The 22545-nt window shown below is 42.6% G+C and overlaps 3 protein-coding genes across 9 annotated transcripts; 2 read left to right on the top strand and 1 right to left on the bottom strand.

Moving 5' to 3' along the window:
* The first annotated feature begins 75 nt into the window (after nt 1-75).
* On the top strand, nt 76-3475 carry hwa (huluwa). Of its 4 annotated transcripts, none has more exons than XM_029444763.1 (4): nt 76-1250; nt 2132-2352; nt 2721-2764; nt 2982-3475. In XM_029444763.1, exons 1-4 carry the CDS (start codon nt 660-662, stop codon nt 3146-3148), a joined length of 1023 nt encoding a protein of 340 aa, XP_029300623.1. In that variant the 5' UTR covers nt 76-659; the 3' UTR covers nt 3149-3475. The 4 variants fall into 4 exon arrangements, with proteins under 4 accessions (XP_029300623.1, XP_029300626.1, XP_029300624.1 ...); XM_029444766.1 differs by having other exon boundaries at nt 2132-2330; XM_029444764.1 differs by having other exon boundaries at nt 2135-2352.
* A 1765-nt stretch (nt 3476-5240) lies between these two features.
* On the bottom strand, nt 5241-10224 carry atp5fa1 (ATP synthase F1 subunit alpha). The gene is made up of 11 exons (XM_029444741.1): nt 10071-10224; nt 9051-9126; nt 8711-8880; nt 8048-8221; nt 7728-7894; nt 6610-6910; nt 6192-6416; nt 6013-6120; nt 5776-5920; nt 5518-5668; nt 5241-5440 (listed from the first exon to the last, which is right to left on the bottom strand). The coding sequence occupies exons 1-11, from the start codon at nt 10128-10130 to the stop codon at nt 5362-5364; spliced, it is 1656 nt and encodes a 551-aa protein (XP_029300601.1). The 5' UTR covers nt 10131-10224; the 3' UTR covers nt 5241-5361.
* Nucleotides 10225-10943: 719 nt separating this feature from the next.
* Nucleotides 10944-21832, top strand: ark2n (arkadia (rnf111) N-terminal like PKA signaling regulator 2n). Of its 4 annotated transcripts, none has more exons than XM_029444752.1 (5): nt 10949-11195; nt 12034-12935; nt 17924-18094; nt 18528-18642; nt 19186-21832. In XM_029444752.1, the coding sequence occupies exons 2-5, from the start codon at nt 12065-12067 to the stop codon at nt 19373-19375; spliced, it is 1347 nt and encodes a 448-aa protein (XP_029300612.1). In that variant the 5' UTR covers nt 10949-11195; nt 12034-12064; the 3' UTR covers nt 19376-21832. The 4 variants fall into 4 exon arrangements, with proteins under 4 accessions (XP_029300614.1, XP_029300612.1, XP_029300613.1 ...); XM_029444753.1 differs by having other exon boundaries at nt 12037-12935; XM_029444755.1 differs by lacking the exon at nt 17924-18094 and having other exon boundaries at nt 10952-11195.
* Nucleotides 21833-22545: the final 713 nt, after the last annotated feature.

The raw sequence follows: 22545 nt of genomic DNA on the forward strand, positions 1-22545 counted from the left end.
ATACAAACAGCACGCCATGATTGATCACTGGAGAGATGCTGTCATCAGTCAGGAACAGACCAATCATGGTATTGTTTCTGTTGTGCGCCATTATTTATACTTAACTAAAGATATTGAAGGCTTGAACACTGCTTCATCTCTGTTGTCCCGGGTTGAATGTGCCCCTCTGACAGAACACTTGGCCCCAGCCAGGCCCCCCCAGTGATGATGGTCTAGAACCACCACTACATGAGAACATGAACATCATCACTGCTGCCCCCTGCTGCAGGATCCTGCGGCCCCCTGCTGCCATCTAGCGGTGACGTGCTGCTCCGCCAAACATCCTGCACATAATAGGACACACCTGTTGATCTGTAATTCATGTGACTGCCAACTGAGTGCGCGTTGCACAGTCAGATCAAGACTTTGCTTTTGTTAACACCGACAGTGTTCGTCTACAATGAAGAAGATAAGGGGCGTGAAGGACAACAACCCCATGTGGAGACTGTATGCCTTTGAGAAGCAGGCTGGCTCGTGGCTATCAGATCAAAAACACTTACAAACACTAAGTAGTCCACATTGATTGACACACCAAACCACCTGCGCGCTCAGAGACGACGTGAAATCTCAAGTGAGATCAGCAATTCTCCAAAATCCCCCCTCATGTCGTCTGGAATGAAATGTCGCAGATAAGTCAGACCACACCATCAGCTGTGACTGGAGGTTTCCCTGTGACCACTTTGACTTTAGTCGTCCTTCTGCTCATACCCTGTGTGGTCATTCTGCTGCTGCTCAACTGCCTGTTCCTGGGTTACAAGTTATTGATCCTGTCAAAGAGCAACAGACAGATGCGAGAGGGCGCAGAGGAGATGCTTCTGCAGTCCAACCTGCAGACAGTCAGAAGAGTCTCCGACGTGGCTTTCCCCTCGCTGCAGGACGCGAGGAGAGCTTATATGTCTCTATCGGAGCCGATCCTGCCCCATCCTGTCACCTCCTCCAGGGCTTCATCCAGGGAGAGGGCCGGGGTGGATCACAGGATCCGGCTCCTGAGGCCAGATGGTGCCACCGGCTCAGGGTCCCTGAGGGCGCCGAGCAGCATCCGGGCCCCCTCCTCCGCGGCGGGGTTCATCCCGAGGCTCCACCTGCCCTCCGGCTCACGGACCTGCAGCACCAGTACAGCGCGATGGTGTCAAAGCGCACCAGTTTTACCGCAGTCCAGTGACTCAGAGGCTGAAACCAGAGTGGACCTTGTTCCGCCAAATTCTCCAATGGTGAGTCCACTGTGGGGTCACCACGTCAAAGTGGGCAGGAAGAGGCCTCGTGGGTCCTTGTGAAGTGATTATGTTGTGGAGATTTACTAGTTATTGGATATCCATCAGGAAATGAAGCCTGAACAGCTACTCTTAGTATTATTCACATGTTGACAATGCTTTATAATAAAAACTGTATTTGTAAAGCACTTATCTAAACAAGGTTACAAAGTGCTTTACACGATGCATGACAATAAAATACAAAATATAGTTATATTAAATATAGTTACAATGATAAAAAACCGATTATAAAATAGTGAGCAGAAAGGCAACATAAAAATAAAATAAAACGCTTTCATATGAAATATGTTTTACGCAAATGTTTAAATAAAGTTGTAACGATAAAAACATAAGAACTAAATGAATAGTGTGCAAAAAAATAGTGATCAGAAATGCAAAAAAGGATTATAAACAAAACAAATAAGTTTTAAGCAATGATTTAAAGGTTCAAAGTGTAACTCTGAGCCACCCGCTCCAAAGAAACGAGGCGCAGTATTTCACCTCTAAACTGGGTCCATACAATCTCTAATGTTTATATTTTAGTTTGTGTAGTTGGTGTATTTATTGGTGATGCCTGTCAGTCAGTCAGCAGGGCAACAACACCAACATTCGAAGCTCTTCTGTCTTCTAATCTTCACACTGACCATCTGTTTACTGCACTGATGTTAACGGAGGATGTAGTCTGTGTGACGTTTCTTTAGTTTGTTTATTGGACTAAATCCAAAGTGGCAGAAACTAGAAGACGACCCGAATATTCGTCTGGTCCTCCCGGTGGCGGAGCAGCCAGGAGAACCAGAAGTCAGGATCTCAGCTCCGGTATGAAGTGTTTCCTTTGTTCACAGCAGGAGGCAGAACATGTGGCTCATCTTCGTCGGAGCAGTACTTACGAGATGCTGAGCGACGTGAACCCCGGGCTCGCACTGCTTGTGTTTGACAAAGTGGACATGGAGTGCGAGTTCAGCAGCCCGCCTTCAGAGGCGTCCTGCCTCAACTCGTCTGCAGTGGGACCAGGACTGGACAGCGACTTTGGTGCCAGTGCAGGTACATCTCCTTCAGCTGCACTGTGAGCAACGTGACATTAATAACTACTGCTGCATTAAAAACAAGCAGACATGTTTTAATGTTGAGTAAAGTAGTTTATCTCAAGCTTTAAGGATAGTTTGGATGTTAAGTGTGTATGAGGTGCTTATGTTACTGCAGTAGATGACGGTCTGCACGCCTCCAGTTTGTAGAAGCACACAGCAGAACCAGCAGGAAGCTAAACAATGTGCTGCTGCAGCAAAACGTATTTTAGCAACAAAAACAAAAAAAGTATATATAAAAAAATCAATATTAGTTTAAGCGGAGGCAATATTTAGAATAATTTCACCTTTGTCTTTCCAACGACTCTCTTCAAAGCCACCTTTGACAAACAGTAATTTTGTCTTGCAGAACACGAGTTACTCGTCCGCCGCTGCTGGTTTGTTTGCATTATTGTGAGTTTGGTGAATCGGAAATAATTTCTGTACTGCTGAATGTATTTTATACTTCCTGCTGTTTCTCCAAGCTGCAAATCGACTGTAGACTCTGGAGAAGAACTTCATAAAACCCCTAGATAATATGCTAGAAAGTCATGTGCACTTTATTAATCAAGAGAACAGATCGTTAACTTCACCAGTTGTCATGTTTTTATGACTTAAAACTGTTCTCCAGGTGTGTCTCTGCGGATCCTGTCCGCAGACAGTGACGGTCTGTCCAACGGCGTCCTGTCTTCAGCGCTGGAGTGGGACTACTACGACCCCTGCTATGTGAAACAGAACAACGTGCACAAACACAAACACCACAGACCTGCCGTGCACAGCAAACAGTACTGGGTGTAACGTTTTTAATGTTCATTTATCTTTTTATTACTTATTTAAATAACCTTTTGAGTGTTTTAGTCTTCATTTATTAAGTGTCACTAACAATCACAATGGTTTGATAAGAATGCACTCCGCCACTCGATTTGTGAAATGTTTCCTTTGGCACCTTCACTCGTGTTGTAATGAAAATGTTTATTTTGCACTTCTTCACTTGTATTAATCTAATTTAGTTCACTATCTTCATGTCAACAGGTCTGTTCAGCATTTCATAAACACTCACATTAAGATTTATATTTACTGCTATTGATTTAAATGTTTTGTTCTGAGTAATAAAGACTAATTTAGAACGAAGTGCTTCATCATCTTTGAATCATAAAGCGAAACATCAAGCGTCAGTGCAAAGTACAGGAAGGATAGAAAGATATAGTTTTATGTCCCAGATTACCAACAACGTCGCTTTTGATGCAGTTTTATTTGTAGTTTAGGAAACTATGAAGATAGCAAGTAGAAGACGGCTCCATTTAGTGGAATATATATATATATATATATATATATATATATATATATATATATATATATATATATATATATATATATATATATATATATATATATATATAATATATATATATATATATATATATATATATATATATATATATATATATATATATATATATATATATATATATCTATATATATATATATATATATATATATATATATATATATATATATATATCTATATATATATATATACTATATATATATATATATATATATATCTATCTATATATATTAATATATTAATATTAATATTAATTGAAGCCTGTGAGTAAAGTGAAAATATATAATTCATGGTTTTGAGCTGTAATGGGATTAAAAATAAATGGTTTTAACAAGGACCCTTCTCTCCTCAAGCGTCCGACTGGATTTTGGCTGCACAGTTTATTATAGGAGCTGAAGCTGAACTTCCAGATTTCCTCCCAAAATGATCAGATAAATTAAAGACAGCAAACATTAAGTTACTCAAAACACCTTGAAACAGGGGTGTCAAGCATGAGGCCAAAACCGGCCCACCAGAGGGTCCAATCCACGGGATGACTTTGCAAAGACACACTGATCAGTAAGCTGCAACACACGTGTAAATAATAAACTAATAATATTGTTGAAATTGCAACTTTTATTCTCAAGAAATTTCAGATTCATAATGTTTTGTAAAAAGATTCAGTTTGAACATTAAGAATTCACTTTCTTGCACTAAAACAAAGGAAACATGTGGAGTTGTTGTTATGCTGTGATGGTACTGGTCCGGCCCACTTGAGATCAAATGGTGCTGCATGTGGCCCCTGAACTAAAATGAGTTTGACCCCCCCTGCCTTCAAAGGATCTGATTCAGACGTGCTGCTCCTCCCCAGCAGAGGGCGCTGTAGTTTGTGTTTGGTGGGTTTTGCCCTTCACGTCACATTTATACCTTGCATATAAAATGGTACATAAGTGACACGTGACTGTAGAAATGTGGCTCATTAAGAGAGAATCGGATGTAATTGTCAAATACAAGAGAGAGAAGGTAAGCACCAGGATGCTATTAAAATCACAAAGTGGAAATCTGAGGAGTTTTGAGGCCGAAAAGCAACTTTACAACAAACCTCCAGAGATGTGAGGACGGAGCTGCAAGAAACTTCATAAACACATTTCATAAAGGGAGTCAGTTTCTGGTTGTAACATTAACGGTCCAACAGTCACATTCATCTCACTCAAAGTGTCAGAATGCTTCTGCACAACGTGACAGATCTGTGGGAAGTATAATGAGCTGGTCGCAGCCATTCAATACAAATCAGTGCATCGTGTCAATCAAGTAGCAAAGCACCAGAGACTCACTCGTTGGTGCATTTGACCATTTATGGAGAAATAAGAGAATAAAGTTAGCAGCTCTCAGCTGTGCACATGCTCTCAAACTGCATTTACCTGTTTAAGGATCATTGCATAGAGGAGGACAGTTTGGAGGTGAGGGCATTATAATCAGTATGTTTACTGCGGTATGATCAGTCGGATGTGTAAATTGTGGCACTCATATCCAAACACAGAGCTCAAACACAAAAAGAGGTGATCAAGTGAACTTGGAATACTTTATTCTCTGTTTAGAGATATCTGTACATTAAAGATCAAGTGCCACTTTAGTTCATAGAAAGTATAACAGACATGAAAACAACGAGACCGTGAGCATCACTTTACTCAAAGCTGGAGAGGAACGTCAACACAACTTGCTTGAGTTTAGCATCAGATGCCTCAGAGATTTGACCATCAACCCTGCAGATCAAGAAGACATTTGTTAGATTACATCCGCACATAAGATGTAAATGCTGTCCAGAAGCTCTTGAACTTACTTAATAGCCGACAGCAGTTCTTGGTGCTGGCTCAAGACGTGCTGCAGGAAGGCTTTCTCGAACCTGGTGATCTTGCTAGGCTCCATTTTGTCCAGGTACCCTCTCACACCAGCATAAATGACTGTCACCTGTTCTTCAATAGCCATTGGAGCTGAACGATCAAAGCATACAGTCAGATATATAAAACTAATGTAGAATAGATACATTTTCTGAAGGAGAAGGCGTTTAAAAAAGGGGAAATGTCATGTAAATACTCACAGTACTGTCCCTGTTTGAGGAGCTCAGTGAGACGAACGCCGCGGTTCAGCAGCTGCTGAGTGGCAGCGTCCAGATCAGAACCAAACTGAGCGAAGGCGGCCACTTCACGGTACTGGGCCAGCTCCAGCTTCATGGTACCGGCCACCTGGTGATGGACACGGATCAACAAGTCAGAATCAAAGACATTGATTGAGATAAATAAGGACGTCACGATAACAGAAATTACGTAAGGCTGACCTGCTTCATGGCCTTGGTCTGGGCAGCAGATCCGACACGTGACACCGACAGCCCGACGTTGATGGCTGGACGGATGCCTTTGTAGAACAGCTCGGTCTCCAAGAAGATCTGAGTGAGAAGACAGCGTTTAATAACCGGGTTCAGTCGGGATGAAGAAAGCCAGCGAGTCACACACTCACCTGTCCGTCTGTGATGGAGATGACATTAGTGGGAATGTAGGCCGACACGTCGCCGGCCTGCGTCTCGATAACGGGGAGGGCCGTGAGGGAGCCGCCGCCGAAGTTGTCGTTCATCTTAGCGGCTCTCTCCAGCAGACGGGAATGCAAGTAGAAGACGTCTCCTGGGTAAGCCTCGCGACCGGGGGGGCGACGGAGCAGCAGGGACATCTGACGGTAGGCGACGGCCTGAAGAAAGAACACGAAAGGTTGTAGTTCATCTGCAAACTAAAAAAATCCCTCCGACAGGGTTTTTGTTAATGTTGACGTCGGACATATTCATAACTCTGCAGGCATGTCTGGTTGGGCTACTTTGAAGACCTTCAATGCACATGCGACGTAGAGTCGTGTCAACCCTGCAACCAGATTAAATAAAACGCACCTGCTTGGACAGATCGTCATAGATGATCAGGGCGTGCTTGCCGTTGTCTCTGAAGTACTCTCCCATGGAGCAGCCAGAGTAGGGAGCCAGGTACTGCAGCGGAGCAGCATCAGAAGCAGTCGCAGACACCACAATGGTGTACTTCATGGCGTCGGCATCAGTCAGCCTCTTCACCAGCTGAGCCACTGTGGATCTCTTCTGGCCGATAGCGACGTAGATGCAATACAGCTTCTTCTTCTCGTCGGTTCCATCATTGAAGCGCTTCTGGTTGATGATCGTGTCCACGGCAATTGCGGTTTTGCTGCAACACAAAAGTTAAAAGACTAAGCACCGTGGATATACCGACAGATCCGTGTGGGGCTGTGCAGAACAGTCTCAAGCTTCATTCAGAATGTTGTCAGAATATAAATCAACTTTTAAATGCTGCGCAGATTTCATGTTTCTTCATTGTGTTTAAAAAGTATTTCTGCACAGCTGCCGGTTAAGATTAGGCTCCACTCATTTTATACACGTTATATTCCAGCGGCGCTGCGAAGGATTGTTTCAGATTTGTGTCATCCAAACATTTCCAATAACTCCAGAGCGCTTAAAGTCCAAAAGTTACAACATCAATGTTTTTATCTAACGAGATATTCTGCTGCAATCCATATTTGTTGGCATTTAGCTTTTGAAAAACAACATTTTCCCGGCACACAAAGGGCAGGGTTTCTGCTTGTGCATTGACCCAAGCCATGTCCCTGTTGTGTCTTGCAACCTGCTGATTAAAGTGAAGGGGGTTAGCCCCGAAGCTAGCGACAACATTAGCTCAGGCACACTTAAAGTGACCTTTAAGGTGGACCAGTGATGGTCATCGTGGTGACAAGCCGCTCCTCCGAGGTTTTGCTCAAAACCTCAATAGGTTTGAATGTAAGAAAGTGACATTCAGTTGGTTTCAGTCGTATGTTCATGTGTTAATATTCAAAAGGAAAAATGCCACAAAAGGCTGGACTACCAGAAAACAGGATATTGCAATAAGCTATCATAATGCTTAGCGATTATTTGGCCAACCCCTGCTCAGCATTTCAACAGCACATAACATCAACGCTGCCAAGTGTTCACTTTGAGCAGAATCTTCTTACCCAGTCTGCCTGTCTCCAATGATGAGCTCACGCTGTCCGCGGCCGATGGGGACCAAACTGTCCACGGCTTTGATGCCAGTCTGCATTGGCTCCCTCACAGAGATACGGGGGATGATGCCGGGGGCCTTCAGACCCACACGCCTGCGGGTGTTGGAGCCGAGGGGCCCCTGTGGGGAAAATAGTGGATCAAAAAGATCAGGAGTGGCGTCAAGCAACTAATACAGCCATCTTGTGAATAACATGATTAACTGCCTTTATGTAAAGCTTTGTGTTGCATATTATGCATTTATTGTACAATAGACATACAGATTATTATTTACCTTTCCATCGATAGCATTTCCCAGAGCGTCGACGACACGGCCCAGGAGCTCTAAACCAACCGGCACATCTACAATAGCACCGGTTCTCTTGACAATGTCGCCTTCCTTGATCAGCTTGTCGTTACCAAACACCACAACACCAACATTGTCAGGCTCCAAGTTCAGAGACATGCCCTGGATAAGAGAAGAAACAAGTTTGGTTTAGTCTAATTACTGGGAAAATGAGCACTCGTCTATTCATAAGGCATTTATGAAATATCACGTTCATGAGAACGGGACGGACAACCCGAAAACATTATGATAAAAACTACAGCAGGGGTGTAACTATCCATCGATTCAATGATTAAAGATTAAATATAATCGATGCAAAGTGAAAACATTAATACGTTTAATCAGCTTTAAGATGCGCCTTTATTTTGAAATTCCCATAGCATGTCTGTGTCAGCATATTCCTTCCTACAGACCCCAGTAATAAAATTGTCAAATCATATTTTAGTTGTTTTTTGTGAGTCGATATGAATGAAACTGATTGTATTAAATATATAATATCGTATTTTATCGATCGCAGACTCTGAATGGATATAATATTGTATCGTGAGGAGACTTGTGATTTACAACCCTAGTAAAAAGGTCATCATCTACGGGTTCCATCAGCAGTCTTACCTTCAGACCAGAGGAAAACTCCACCATCTCCTCAGCCTGCACGTTCCTCAGACCGTACACTCTGGCAATACCATCACCGATGGACAGCACGCGACCGGTCTCCTCCAAATCAGCACTGGTGTCAGCTCCCAGGATCTTTTCCTCCAGGATGGATGACACCTCGGCTGTGCCTGTAATGTATGAAAAGGTGCACTAATTAACAACTTTGGAAACACTGTTGGGTGCCAATTCATTCATTTTCTTAAAACTAAATCATTTTTTATACTAAAAAAACAATCTTGATTGATAAATCGCACGAAAAAGGTGAGTAGGGCCAAAACAGGGTTCCCCAAACACTGACCAGTTTTCAGCAGCCATGGACTGGAGGTGTGGAGAGTCTTGACTCCTACACATGCTGCAGCAACATTCTTGGAGACCTTTAAGAAAATGGGAACGAGTACAGAAATAAATGTTATGTGTAGCATTTTCAGTTTGATTACTTATCTTAAAATCTGCCAAATCAAATATAGAATCAGTTGCAAAGGTATTAGGAACAGAGTTTTGATAAATAATCAGTAATGTGGATGCAATTACTAAGGGGGTAAAATTGCATCACCTTACGGTCATGTAGCCTTTACAATCAGGAAAGGTTACAGCATCCACAATCTAAGATAATATCTACTCTCGTATCACTAAATTAATATAATATCCATATATTGCACAGCCCTAATCCAGATTATTAGTCTTTGATGACACCTTCAAGTGTCAAACATCCAACAGGTATTTATTTTTAGTAATAGATACACTTCTAGGGAGTTGATAAGAGTCATTTCCACACATGTGATTTCATTTTTAATTACCATCAGCAGCTAAAATCTATATTAGGACATTCCAATATTTACAACATGACTTTTTCCAAAATATGAATGAAGAAGGGTCATACAGTCAGCAGGGTCACAGGACAGTCCTCCTCAACAATAAGGTACAACCCATAACAGCATAATATCCAGCCTAATGTCACCTCATTTAAATAAACAAATATGTAAAGTTTAGCCTCCAATGAAAGCTAGCATGAAAGCTAAAAAGCTAAAGTGAGACAAACCTGACCTCCAAAATACATTCGTCATTACTGCACTTTAGCTGAGTCATATCCATTCACAAAGCACTAACACACCGTTTAGAGACTGTATCGTCCAGTCACCCTTAATAATGTGCTGTACTGTCGTTCCGACAGCAGAACAGAGATGGCTAGCAAAGTGAAGGGCCCGGTGTCCTCCGCTGCAAAGACCGCCATCTTTTTTATTTTTAACTGAATAAATTGGGGATTTTTTTGAAGGAAGTCCACACAAAGTTAAACACGTAACAAGTTAAAGTTTCTTACAAATCCAGCCCGTCGAGGCAGAGTGCGGGCAAGAGCCGCTGCGACGCGTACTGTCAGCATGTTGTCCTGCGGGGTCTGTCCTACTCCCGGAGCCGAGAGAGAAGGATGGCTGACACGGCAACCAGTTTGGAGAAAGGTCACAGTGACCCGGAAGTACTTCAAAATAAACTTCTTCTTCTTCTCTCATTATTTATTTTCTATTTTATTATCATTCGTCCTATAACGTTTTCTCCCCCTAAATATTCTGGTGTGTAAAGCCGGGTGGGTCATAATTATATTAACAAAATATACAAAAAGTAAGTAAATAATAAATAAGTGCTAAATAAGACATTCATAATGACATATAAAACACTAAACATGTAAAATAATACTTATATATTTAAAAACGTAATTCATTTAAAAAGCAAAATAAACAAGATGGAAATATTAAAAAAACAACACTATTGTATTATATATATACATATAGCATTATTCACTTTTACAACTTTTATTCAACGACTGTGTACTTATACTGTTACAATTATTGTATTCCATTTAATTATTGTGTACTCGCCACTTTACGTTCTTGTTCTTTTGCTGTAACAACGTACATTTCCCGTCATGGGACTAATAAAGGATTTCTGATTCTCATAGTAATATTTATTTGAGCCATTCAAATAATGATAATACAAATAAGGAGCTGAGCAAATGGCGAGGATTAATTATATTCAGACAGAGTTTGCTGGAATGGGTGCTTTTTACCTTTTTTTATATATTTGTTGAGTAGAGAAAATTAATTTGTTATAGAATTGTGTTACCCTGCGGTATTTTCTAATCCTGTAGTATCGATAATCGGCCCATAGGGGCGCTCTACCATGAGGAAAGACCGGAAGTGGCGCACGTAGCTTTGTGAAAGACGGACGGCTGATGGAGACATTTTAAAATAAACACACAGCTAACTGCTAACAGGGCTCGCTAAGGTGCGAGCGCACTGCGCCAAAACACATTCAAATTCTTCCAAGTTGTAAAGAAGTAAAGTATATTTAGGAGTTCATTGTTTATGCATCGTAAATCAAAGAGGGTACAAAATACCGAAGATGTTGAAAAGTCTGACACTGGGAAAAGAAGAATATAACTAACGCCGCGGTAAGTTGTAACTAGCGCAGCCGATTTAAATGCTACCGCTTTGAGATAACGTTAGCCGTTAGCTAGCTGCTGGCATTATCCTGCTTGCTACGCCTCTGGGTGGATAGATACTGCTTCCATTTATAGGATCTTGCGAGGCAGCTGCCCTGAAAATTGCACATTTCCACATGACTTGTCTTCTTCTCGCCAAGTTTAGAGAGTGCAAGGTTATGACCGAGGTTAGCTTCACTACGCAGCTATAAGTAGTTTCTGGATACGAGCCTGTGTTAGCTTCAGCTAGCTAAAGACACAACTAACTAAAGTCTTTAATTCAATCCCAAACAAATGTCTCATAGTACACACACTTGGTTTAACATGGCTTACCAACTTTCCTGAAATCATTCTCAGATTGTTTGACACGTAAAAGTAGAATAAGATTAAAAGTAACGGCCGTTGCTCTTATAAGCTAACCAACGCTAATATCCTATCAGCAATATTGCTAGTGGGATTTCTGGCAAGATTGTTGCATACAAATTAATGAGAAATTGTTTTGCTTTTGGTATGTGAACTGTCAGTAGTTTTGCAATGTGTTGACCAATTTCAAAATGCACAGAATACATTTTTAAAAGCGTTTTTGTGTGAGTTTGTAAACGTGGAAAAAGAGCTTGAATATGCTACCGTTATTAACCAATATAGTTTAACTGGACATCTACACGTTTAAAAAGAAAAAAATCATTTTGTGGCGATAACATTAAGTGGCTATTATATTTAATAATACCCTTGAATTGTGCCTATGCTTTCAGACATCTAGCTCAGATTTAGACTTTGACTTGGAATTAGTGATGTGTTTTTCTTCCAGCAGGTGAGCTCCTGTCCAGGCACATTGGTCCATGTTCGCTGGACCTTTGGGCTCTGGGCTTAGCATGAAGATGGCTGACTCTGACAAGGCAGAGGATTTTGTGGATGCTGAGTGCCCCTCAGAGTGCCTTGATGAAGCACAATCAGCCACAGGCTCTACTCAGGGAGAGCTGGATGAGCATCTGAAAACAGAGACCTCCACCAGTACCAGCTCACCACCAAGGGAAAAGGAGGCAGACAGCCCCTTGAATACAGAGGGTGAGCAGAGTCTCCTCTCCATGCCATGCCTGATGAAGGAGCTGCGCAGAGACTCCCCAGAGTCCCAGCATGCCTCTACAGGGAGTGACAAGCCTGTATCTCGTCATATCTATGAGAGTGACTCCTCAAACCCCTGCATGCTGTCCCCCTCATCCAGTGGCCACCTTGCTGACTCAGACACACTCTCCTCAGGGGAAGAAGGTGCTGCCCCTCCCATAGGAAAAGATGAAGAGGGCAACATGGAAGCTTCAAATGATGCTGGGCAGGCAGCAGGAAGGCAATCGTCTGCCACGGCTACAGGCGGGAGGAAGTCTCGGCGGTCACGCTCAGAGAGCGAGATGCCGCCTATTGCAATGGCTGCAAAGAAAAACCGCTGCCAGCCCACCCTGGTAGCTGCAGGAGGGCAGGAAAAACAAACCAATGGCAAGCTGGCAAAAGTGAAAGGTCATCGAAGCCAGAAACACAAGGAGCGAATGCGTTTGCTGAGGCAAAAACGGGAAGCAGCCGCACGGAAGAAATACAACCTGCTGCAGGACAGCAGTACGAGTGACAGCGAGCTCACGTGCGACTCCAGCACCAGCTCCTCTGATGACGAGGATGATGACACTTCAGGAGGTAGCAAGACAATCAAGACAGATATTTCAGGTAACATCCAATGTGCACGACACATGCTTATAGCACAGTTCTACTACCTCTGTGTAGTAGTAAAGGGTAACTGTAGCAGCAGCTTAGATATCCCATGTAAAACACTGGATCACATAGTGACAGTAAAACATATATTCCTACAGTGTATGACAATCATAGATGACGAGCAGTCAGAGTCAAACACAGCTCGACAGAGAGGCTGCCTGCATGACTTAAACATTTCAGGCAACCCAAACCATGTTGTTCACTTGCCACATATAGTGTACATTTTTATTTATATTTATATATATATATATATATATACACACGTATATATACATACACATGTCGGGCCGTATAAAGCCTTTGCAATATCATATCAGGACAAAAACTGCTTTGTTTGTGTTTGTTTTATCGATCACTTTATTTTTTGTTTTGTTTTCTCAATCATCATCTCTCTTCATTCACCTGTTTTTAGATTCCTAGACTGAGTCATTTGTAGTAATACAATATATGTTTGGCTAGAACTTTGTCTCATTGTTTGCATGCTGTGAAGTCTAGTAGACATTCTTCAACTCATAGAGGGAGTTGTGTTAATCTAACCTATATTGCGATCTCCGCAATTCAACAAGTGAGCCATTTATATCCTCAGCCTTCGCTGTAAATAGACGATGAACGTGGTATGATCACACTGTTAGTCGCAAGACTCTGCAGTTACTGTTCAGCGTTGGTGTGCTGGTAGAAATCTCATACCTGCACGTTGAGACTCAAAACCATAATGTGCAATTTATTAGAATACTTAAAAGTCCATTTAATCTGGTGCTTTTGTGCAGGTCTATCCTGCACGTCCCTCTGTCTACACAGGAAGCTTTTTAGAATTGCAAACAGGTGGTTTTCTCTATAATGAGCTCTGTCGCACCTTTGACGTGTCACATGGCTCTTATGTCATCGACTAGAAAATATTAATGTATCTACAGCTCTGACTGAGGATGGCTGTATGACAACTAAACTGGTGTTTAATATGAATAAACACGGACAGTATTGTCTGCACACCAGCCCTACGTTTGTTCCCTTAATCTAATGTTTCCTGATGATTGTAGAAATCTCTTGGGTGAGTTGAGTTCTTCATTAGTCGCTGCTGGCCGGGTGGTATTTACAGGCCTGCTGCTGCTGTTCAAGTCATTTACTGTAGGCTGATCTTCTCACTGATACCGTCTCTTAGAATATAACCTGTTGGTTTGGTAGGCAGTGTTTCTTCTCTGGTTATTTCAGAATTTAGCTGGTGGTGTGTCAAGGTTTGTGTTTAATACATTATATACTCGTTTATCTAGTCTTTGTTCAGCTGCACTATAGAGGTATTATTCAAGGTGCCTATTTTGGCTGATACTAACACTACTGCATATTTAACAAAGATCAATGAAGTTTTAGAAGGAAAATCATCATCATCATAGGTGTGTAATGGATTTGCCTCAAATGGGTGTTTTTACCTCGAAGTCGAAGACACATTTTCCAAACCCCGGTCACTGAATCAGGCGCCCGAGACATCACTTATCTCCCTTGTAGGGATCCGTACTACATGAAATGTTTTCAACCATTTTTACATCCCGCACACAGATTTGAGTGCTTCAACTGCATGATGTAGTCCATCAGCATGAAAGAGTCGATCTGCACGTAACCAAAAACAAACTGTCATTTTCTCTTTTTTTAATACAAAAGTCCACATCCGAAGCATGAAAGTGCTACTGTATTTTCTTATGGCTTGGCCTCAATGTCTTTAAAGCTGGCTTCAGACGTGCATCGGAGAGATCCAGAGTGGGCGCCCAGATTCATGGGCTGCTGGACACCAGTTCGTGGGACAGGAACGGCATCGGCAGCGTTCTGGAGGAGGCCATGACGCGTTTTGCTGTGATGCAGCGCCAGACTGAGGAGCGCTTCCGCGTCTGGATGGAAAAGCTCGCACACCTCGACTCGGACAACGACTCGTCCAAACGCTCAAGTGATGCCGTAGAGGGGCAGCAGCAGGGGGTACGCCCGTCCCCACCCAGTTCCTTTTTGCCATCGTCGGAGTCTTCAGAGACTATGGCTGCCTACATGTTGGCACGAGAGAACAACAGTCTCACCTCCACCCCTATAAACAACAACAACAACAACATCCTACCTGAAGCAGTCACTCAGAATGGAAATCTAGGTGTGCCAGACCCCGGTCTCTTGAATGTCTAGATTTCACTTCTACATCACTCCTCGCTGTTTCATACTTTGATCTTACCTGGTGTAGAACTAGTTGATGCAGAAAGCATGGCAATGGGTATTAATGGGTAAATGATGCGACACGGATACACCATCAACAGCAGCTGGGCCCCGAGCTGGTCATGAACTTGACTCTGTGCAGACCCGAGGCCCGGTGCGTCTGCCGGCACTGAATCACTGTGAGATTCGACATTTAGAATAATTCAACTCACCTGTTTGATTTCTGCAGCATCTGGGACATCGGGCGTATCTCAATAGACTGAGTCAGGGCTCTTTATTGTATTGCTTATAGTATGGCTTGTTGGTTTTTTGTGTACCAGCTGTACACACACACACACACACACACACACACACACACACACACACACATAGAGAAGCTGATTATGTCATACAGACGGTGCATTACAGCACCTGGGCAGCCATCATGACAGTGCTAGGTGGGGTGGTTAATAGCATGTGCCTTGTCATTCTGATTTCACGCGGGGAAGGATGGCGACAGCATCAAAGCACTATTTCTTTAGAAGTGAGTTTCAACACTACGTCACTCTTCCTCCTCAACTTATGTTTGCACTTGCGTTTAAACGGTTCATGACTTTTAACAGCTTGTGACGAGCTTTAGTTTTGGTGGTATAGCTTTACTAACATCAAAACATTTTACATAACAATCTAGATTTGCCTATAAATATAAACACAATATACTAACCCACACGATTTCTTGCTTTTTAAAATCCTATGACATAATTAGATTAGCTGTGTTTACATTTTTGTAATGTTTGCCTTTCTGTTACATTTGCTGCTATTGCTGCGTTTGTGCAGTAACAAGAAACTAGTGAGGGAGGAATGACTCCCAATGTTTATTTTTAGTAGCCTATGTATAGATTATGGACATCAGATAAGGCATGGGTTCCTATGTTGCAGTTATTCGCTGCAATGTCAAGAGCCTCAAATCGTCACTCGTGTAATATTTGCCGAAGTACATTTTTATATTTGCACTGGTCTGCCAGCTTGTCCTGTGTCTCCACAAGGCGCCGCGTGTCCGCAGCTTGCCTTCTAACCTGAAACCCCAGGCATCAAACTTACATGTGCACAGCAGTAATACAGCTGCAGTGTACGGTGCATGGCAATGTTTACTGATTTCCTAAAACCTGACTGATCAAGTGGCCTTCTCTGGTTCAGATCCTGCGGTCCTGAGGGAAACACTCCTCAAACTGCTCGTACTGATGCAGAAGTGTCCCAGTTCTTGACACTAACACTAACCATCTCAGACATTGATGAAGGAATCTTTGGCCTAATCATATTTATAGTTAAGATGTTAAAAAAAAAAAAAGTGTTACATTTTCTGTATGTGTATATGTAGCCCAATGACTGTCAGTTTTACAAAAGGTGAAGCTAGAGGCACCGTTTCCACACCTGTTTGCATGTGGTTATATTAGTATATAGAATGTGCAAGGCCAAACTAGTTTTCATCAGCAGCATGAGTGCAAGGTGTAGCTTTGCTTATGCTGAGAAATGGTGACTGACAGAACATTTGATCTATTTAGTTGTTTTCTCTTGGCCTAATGGTTTTGTTTCAAAGTGTGTGTGTGTGTGTGTGTGAATATTGGTGTTTTTGGTTCATGGTGCATTATTACTTACATTTTGGGTTTAAATGGATTCAACATCTGCTGTCCTGCAACGGAAATTACCTTTAAATCAACTGTTTTGCCAACATGGTAAAGAGAGCCTTGTGCATACGATCACAAACTGTGTGCATTAAAAGCACGAAGGACGGTCCATTGTTTACCAAAGAGACTCTCCTGGTTTACATTAGTCCTTTTTCTATCTTTAATACATTTAAGCCTTTACATGAGCACGGCCTGGGTTTCTCTGGTAACCCTGGTACCTGCCTATTTCAGCCCAATCATCTATTCATAGGCAGTGTTCTCTCATAGTACATGCTGTCCAGACAAACCCCTCACACACACACCCCCTCACACACTCCCACAGACGCGTCTGGATGACAGCAGTGCGTCTGTGCGTCTCTCCCAGGAACTCCTGTTACAGGGTAGAACAAAGATACAGAGTTATTCTTCTGTTATTCTCCCACCACGTTTCATTCACTGAGTAAGATGGTTTTGTAATTGACTGTATTTTAGTGTAGTTTTTATGTGACTGGCTGTTATTTTGAAAGCAATAAATGGAGAGAAAAAGATGCTAAGGGTTTATTTTTTACTCTTATATGGAGATGCACAGATTGCTTGGCTGATACTGATTTCTCTTTCCTTCTAAGAACTATATAAGAACAAACATTGTAACTTTACTTCTATGGGAAATTGGAATTTATTTGTATGTTCATTATAAAACATGACTTAAATAACCAAGTTACAGAACCTTCTCACGAGAAGAAATCTCAAGATGCTGGAGTAATAAACCCAACTGAAGTTGGAGTTGCATCCTGCTGCATGTAGCATCTTTTACAGCTGCAACATACCTACAGAACCGCACGGTCGCTCCTCCACGACTTACTTTAGACGGACACGTGTTACAAATACAAGCTTCGTCTTCTTTACTCACGCCGAAGAACTTCCCCACCAATCAAATCGAATGATTTCACTCTGGGTGTCGACGTTTGCCTTTGGGACGTAAGCTGTGATTCCGTGTGCATGTTGTAGACGCTGCAGTTCTGCAGGACTGATGGCTGCAGGGTCCGGTCTCTGCTCCAAACACAACTCCCATTCCAAAGCATGATTTGAATAATAAAGTGTTTTCTTTGTGTTCTGCAGACGGGCTTCCAGTAGTGGGTCACTATGATATTTCAGACACTGATTCTAACCAGGAGAGTATGAGTGTGGAGACAGTCCGGCCCACGGTGATAAAGCATGAGCTAAAAACACACAGAGGCCAGGATATGGCAGCTCACTCTGGGTGTATAAGAGCTCTGTGCTCGATCTCAGGTCAGTTACAAACACGCTGAATCCAAACTGATAATTTCCACTGCTCTCAGTGAAGACGGGACATTTAGAGGCATGGGTGCGAGGTGTGGGGACGCCTTTCTGAAGTACTTCTTCCTTCATCCCACACACCGCTGGCTTGCATTGGGTGCTATAAAAAGCTCTCGCTGCCTTGCTTCAAGACACAATAATTGACCTTTTATGACTGACTAGCCGGCATTGTCAAACCAGGAGTGTAAAGTCCACAATTAATGTTTTGTCCAATGCGTCTCCATGTTGTGCAGTGAGCTTTTCAAACACAAGTGTCAGATTCATCATTGTTTTTGTTCTTGTCTGTGTCAAAGCAGCTGCAGTCTTTGTGTGTCAGCAGGGCCTGAAGCTCTCCACGGCTGGTCCTGCTCACAATGTGTGACTCTGTTCCTCTTATCTGTTTCAGGCCACGTGGAGGCAGCGCTGTCGCACAAGGGAAGTTCTCAACACAACAAGGGCCACATTAACATTGCTTCCTCTGACAGCGAGGTGGAAATAGTCGGAGTGCAGGAGAAAGCACGGTAAAGACTTCACGTGGGGAAATGTTTTATTTTCTTAGTGTTAATTCTACAGGAAGAGGATTCGGGCCAAATGTGAAATATTTAAGTTCTGAGTTTAAGCAGCAAGTTGCTGTTTGTACACGCACTGTATTTAAAGTGGGCCTCTCCTCGCCGAGTGATCAAGAGAGGGAGCGACGTTAGTGACAACTACGCAGCGAATCGTGAGAATAAAACGTTGTTTTCTGATTGTTTCACAGCAGTTATGTTCTGAAGCCCAAATGTAACTGCGGTACGCTGCCAGATTTTGAATGAATGCAGCCGAACACCAAGGGGGGGGGGGGGAAGGGAGCGTTGGTTTTTGACGCCCTGGGATTAAGAATGACCTGCGCACCCTTATATACTAAGGGTTACACCCACATGGGGATTAAAGGCTCTTTGTTGACGCCCACAAACCAATCCAGGCTCTCAGGAGACACACACACACACACTTCCAGAGGGTCTGTACATTCTCACTCTGGTTTTACAAATGAATTCAACTTTTTAATTTCTCGTTTCTAAATGCAGATGTGCCCACCCGTGCGGAGGCGTGATAAAGAGTCTGTCCACCTGGAAGGAGAACTCAGTGGAGCAGTTAAACAGCACAAATCAACCACAGCTCTGGACTACTGTTTCCCCTCAGCCCAACTGGGTGTCCCCCCCCGAAGTGGTGGACCTCACGCTGGACGAGGACGCCGGACACAAATACCTACTTTAAGCTGTACACTGAAGACTCCTTATTCCTCCCTCTCACTCCTCCTCCCTCTTGCCTTCGCCTTCATGTTACGGCTGAAATCCTTCCTGTAGTTGCGGCCTCGCCTGTAACCTCGTGGACTCTTCCTGCTCTGGAGTTTGTTTGTTTTTTAACTTACTGTTAAACAATCATGTGTATCAAAGCCATTCTACTGACGTGATTCCCCGATCATGGCTCTGAATTTAGTCGTAATAAATGGCTCAGCATTTCAAGTGCAGGTGGAAATGTGAGTAAGATTTCTCTGTTGATGGCAATATCCTACCTTCATCTAATACCTCAGCTACCCCTCGGTGTACGTTGCCTCTCTCTGTGTGTGTGTGTGTCTGTGTGTGTGTGTGCTTTGCAAGCTGTAAAGTGGAAACCTCCAGATGCTGCTTGAGAGCACGTCATGATCACATCCTGGCTGTTGATCTGCTTCACTACAGACTGAACGGCATCTCTTCATATTCGGCATTTTGTTCCCGTAGTCTCCTGCGCTCGAGGCCTGAGCGGCAGCTGCTACTTTCTTTGTGTTGCACAGTCGAACACGGAGTTTGTTTTGTCTTTGGGGTCAGTTCAGTTTTCAAAGGTCTCACCACTGGTTCCCATCTCTTTCAGTTTCACACGGGTACAGCCGACGCTCTGGTGCCGCTGAGGGTTTTTGGTTCATCTTAAATACTCTGACGTTGTGAAACTACGCTCCTTCACTTTCTTGCAGAGACTTAATGAGCCTCTTGTTCAGCTCGTCTCTCGTAAATGCTTCGTTTCGCAAGCGGGCGTCGTCTTTGTGCTGGTGCTGTGACTGATGTCACGCTTAGGAAAGGAACATTTAACTGGAGGATTCTTCTCGTTTCATCTGAACGATGAATCGAACTTCAAATGTTGCCAAATTCCTCCTTCAGCACTTCTAAAGATCGCTAATTAACAAGTCTCGATTGTTTATTCCCTCAAAAACTGAAGTGTGAAGACGATAATTCGCTGCCTTCAGGGCGTAATGTGCCGGACTACTTCTTGGCAGAGATGACCCGCGTTGAGTGATATGATCGCCTCTAACGTTCCCCAGAAAGTGAATCAGCGTATTTCCCCAAAATGATTCTTTTAAATCCACAGCTTTTGCTTCTGTTACCATTATACAATAAGTTGTTCCTTCTTTATGAAAACCAACTGAACCCCACTGGTTAAACTGACTCTGAGGGAGAAGTACACACAAGTACACACAAGTACACACAACACAGCACTATAGGTGGTGCTGGTGTATTTTAGGGAGTCTGCCGTGTTGCTACAGAGTCCCAGGTGACGTAGTCATCAGTGAATGTATGACCTGCAGTGCTGACTGGTGCACTTACTGTTTGCATGCTCATCCTGAGTGGATGCAAACTCCTTTAACCCTCCGGGGACCCTTTACACCACCTGAAGAAATGTATCTTCCATGAATACTGCAAAGCGAGACGGCGGCCTGAATGCCTTGAAATGTGCACTATTTTCTTTTAGAATCGTACAAAGCTTATTCTTTTACTTTACAAAGCAGAGGATTTTGCTATCAACAATAAATATTTTAATAATAGATGTGAATTTTAGCGCACACACACACACACACACACACACACACACACAAAGTATAAGTGGTGTTGAGTTTGTACCCATGTGTGGGGCGTTTATAGAAGTTTTACTGTATGAACTGTCCCCTGATCCTCGGGGCTCGCTCTCCCTGTGCTCTTACTTTTGTCTTCAAGCTGGTAAAAGTGTTTTTACCGAGCGTCACAACGTTTTAACACTTAGTTTTATTTCATATTGAGTAACGTCTACTTTCCTAAGTGAGAATTGTAGAATCAAATGATCCCCGTCTGCTGGTCACAGACGGCGTCTCTAAATATAAAAGGAACTAAACCAAAGTCTAAATGGAATTTGTTTGTTTTTCTGGATTCTTTTATTTGCTCTGTAAATCTAAAATCCTTTTTGATTTGAAAGTCGATCCATTTGTTGTGAAATGACTTGATTTGTGTTTGAAATTCAAGGTAAAGTTTAGTATAATGTGATGTTTTGTTTTCCTCTGGCCAGTTACTTCCACTATACGCAGCTACCACTGTAACGTTCTTACAGACCACTTCTGCTGGCAAAGTTCATTTTGCTCTTGTTCTTTAGGATTATTATGAGATGTTAGTGCGACCGAGCTTCGGTAGAACAGGAGGGCAGTGATGCTCCGCTGTGGTTGCACAAAGCATGTTCACATCTTTAACCTCGAGTCACATATTCTCCTCATCACCAGTAATTTAGCTTTGCTGTTTGGTTATTGTTTTATTTTACTGTCAGTATTTTTAAATTAACAAAAAAAAATGTGTTTTATTTTGTTGCTTCTGCAAGTCCCCTACTTCCTTGAAATTATGTCTGTAGAACAAAAAGAAACTATTTTAAAACTAAATAAATAGAGCGTTATTTAATGGGTATTGTACAGCAGTTTCTTTCTCTTTACAAGCCGACCGCGGCGTCTTTGTTCACGTGCTCGGGGAAGGAACCTTTAACTTTGTTTCACTGAGTCGCGTCACGCCGTCTAATTGGGACTGAAGTCTTAACTGAAGACGTTTGTTGAAAGTGTTTCAACAACTTTATCAATTTGTGCCCGAAGACTGTTTATTATGATCAAGAGAACCACAACGGGGTCGGATTAGTCTGAAGTCTTGACGTCTGCGACGGATATTCTGTGGGTTCATATCTAACGGCACGACTTTGACCTTTCAGACGACATGAAAAAGAAGTTCCATCATTAGTCTGAAGTCTTTATTAAATGTCTTCCATGTAATCTTTGTTGTACACACGTGTGCTTTGATATTCAACATGTTAAGAGTTCATACCAAATACTTTGATTACGCTCCTCGTAGTTTCTGAAATACAGAAGTCCCATGTTCCGCCGAGCGCTTTCACACATTGTGAGAATGACTTCTGATTTGTGTTAAAGCAAATCCAGAGAACACAAAATCAAAATAGGAAACTCACTTAAATTCTACTTTAACAACTTATCCCTCAAAGTTAAATATAATAATGGCCCAAAGTCCTGTCTGTCAAACCGTGTTGAGCACGTCGCCCGGTCGTGTGTGTAGTGAGAATAAGCATCAGAGGTACAATACTTACTGACACGTCTCATTGTTGTCTTTCATCCT

This window comes from Cottoperca gobio, chromosome 12 (assembly GCF_900634415.1).
Source record: "Cottoperca gobio chromosome 12, fCotGob3.1, whole genome shotgun sequence".
NCBI lineage: Eukaryota > Metazoa > Chordata > Actinopteri > Perciformes > Bovichtidae > Cottoperca > Cottoperca gobio.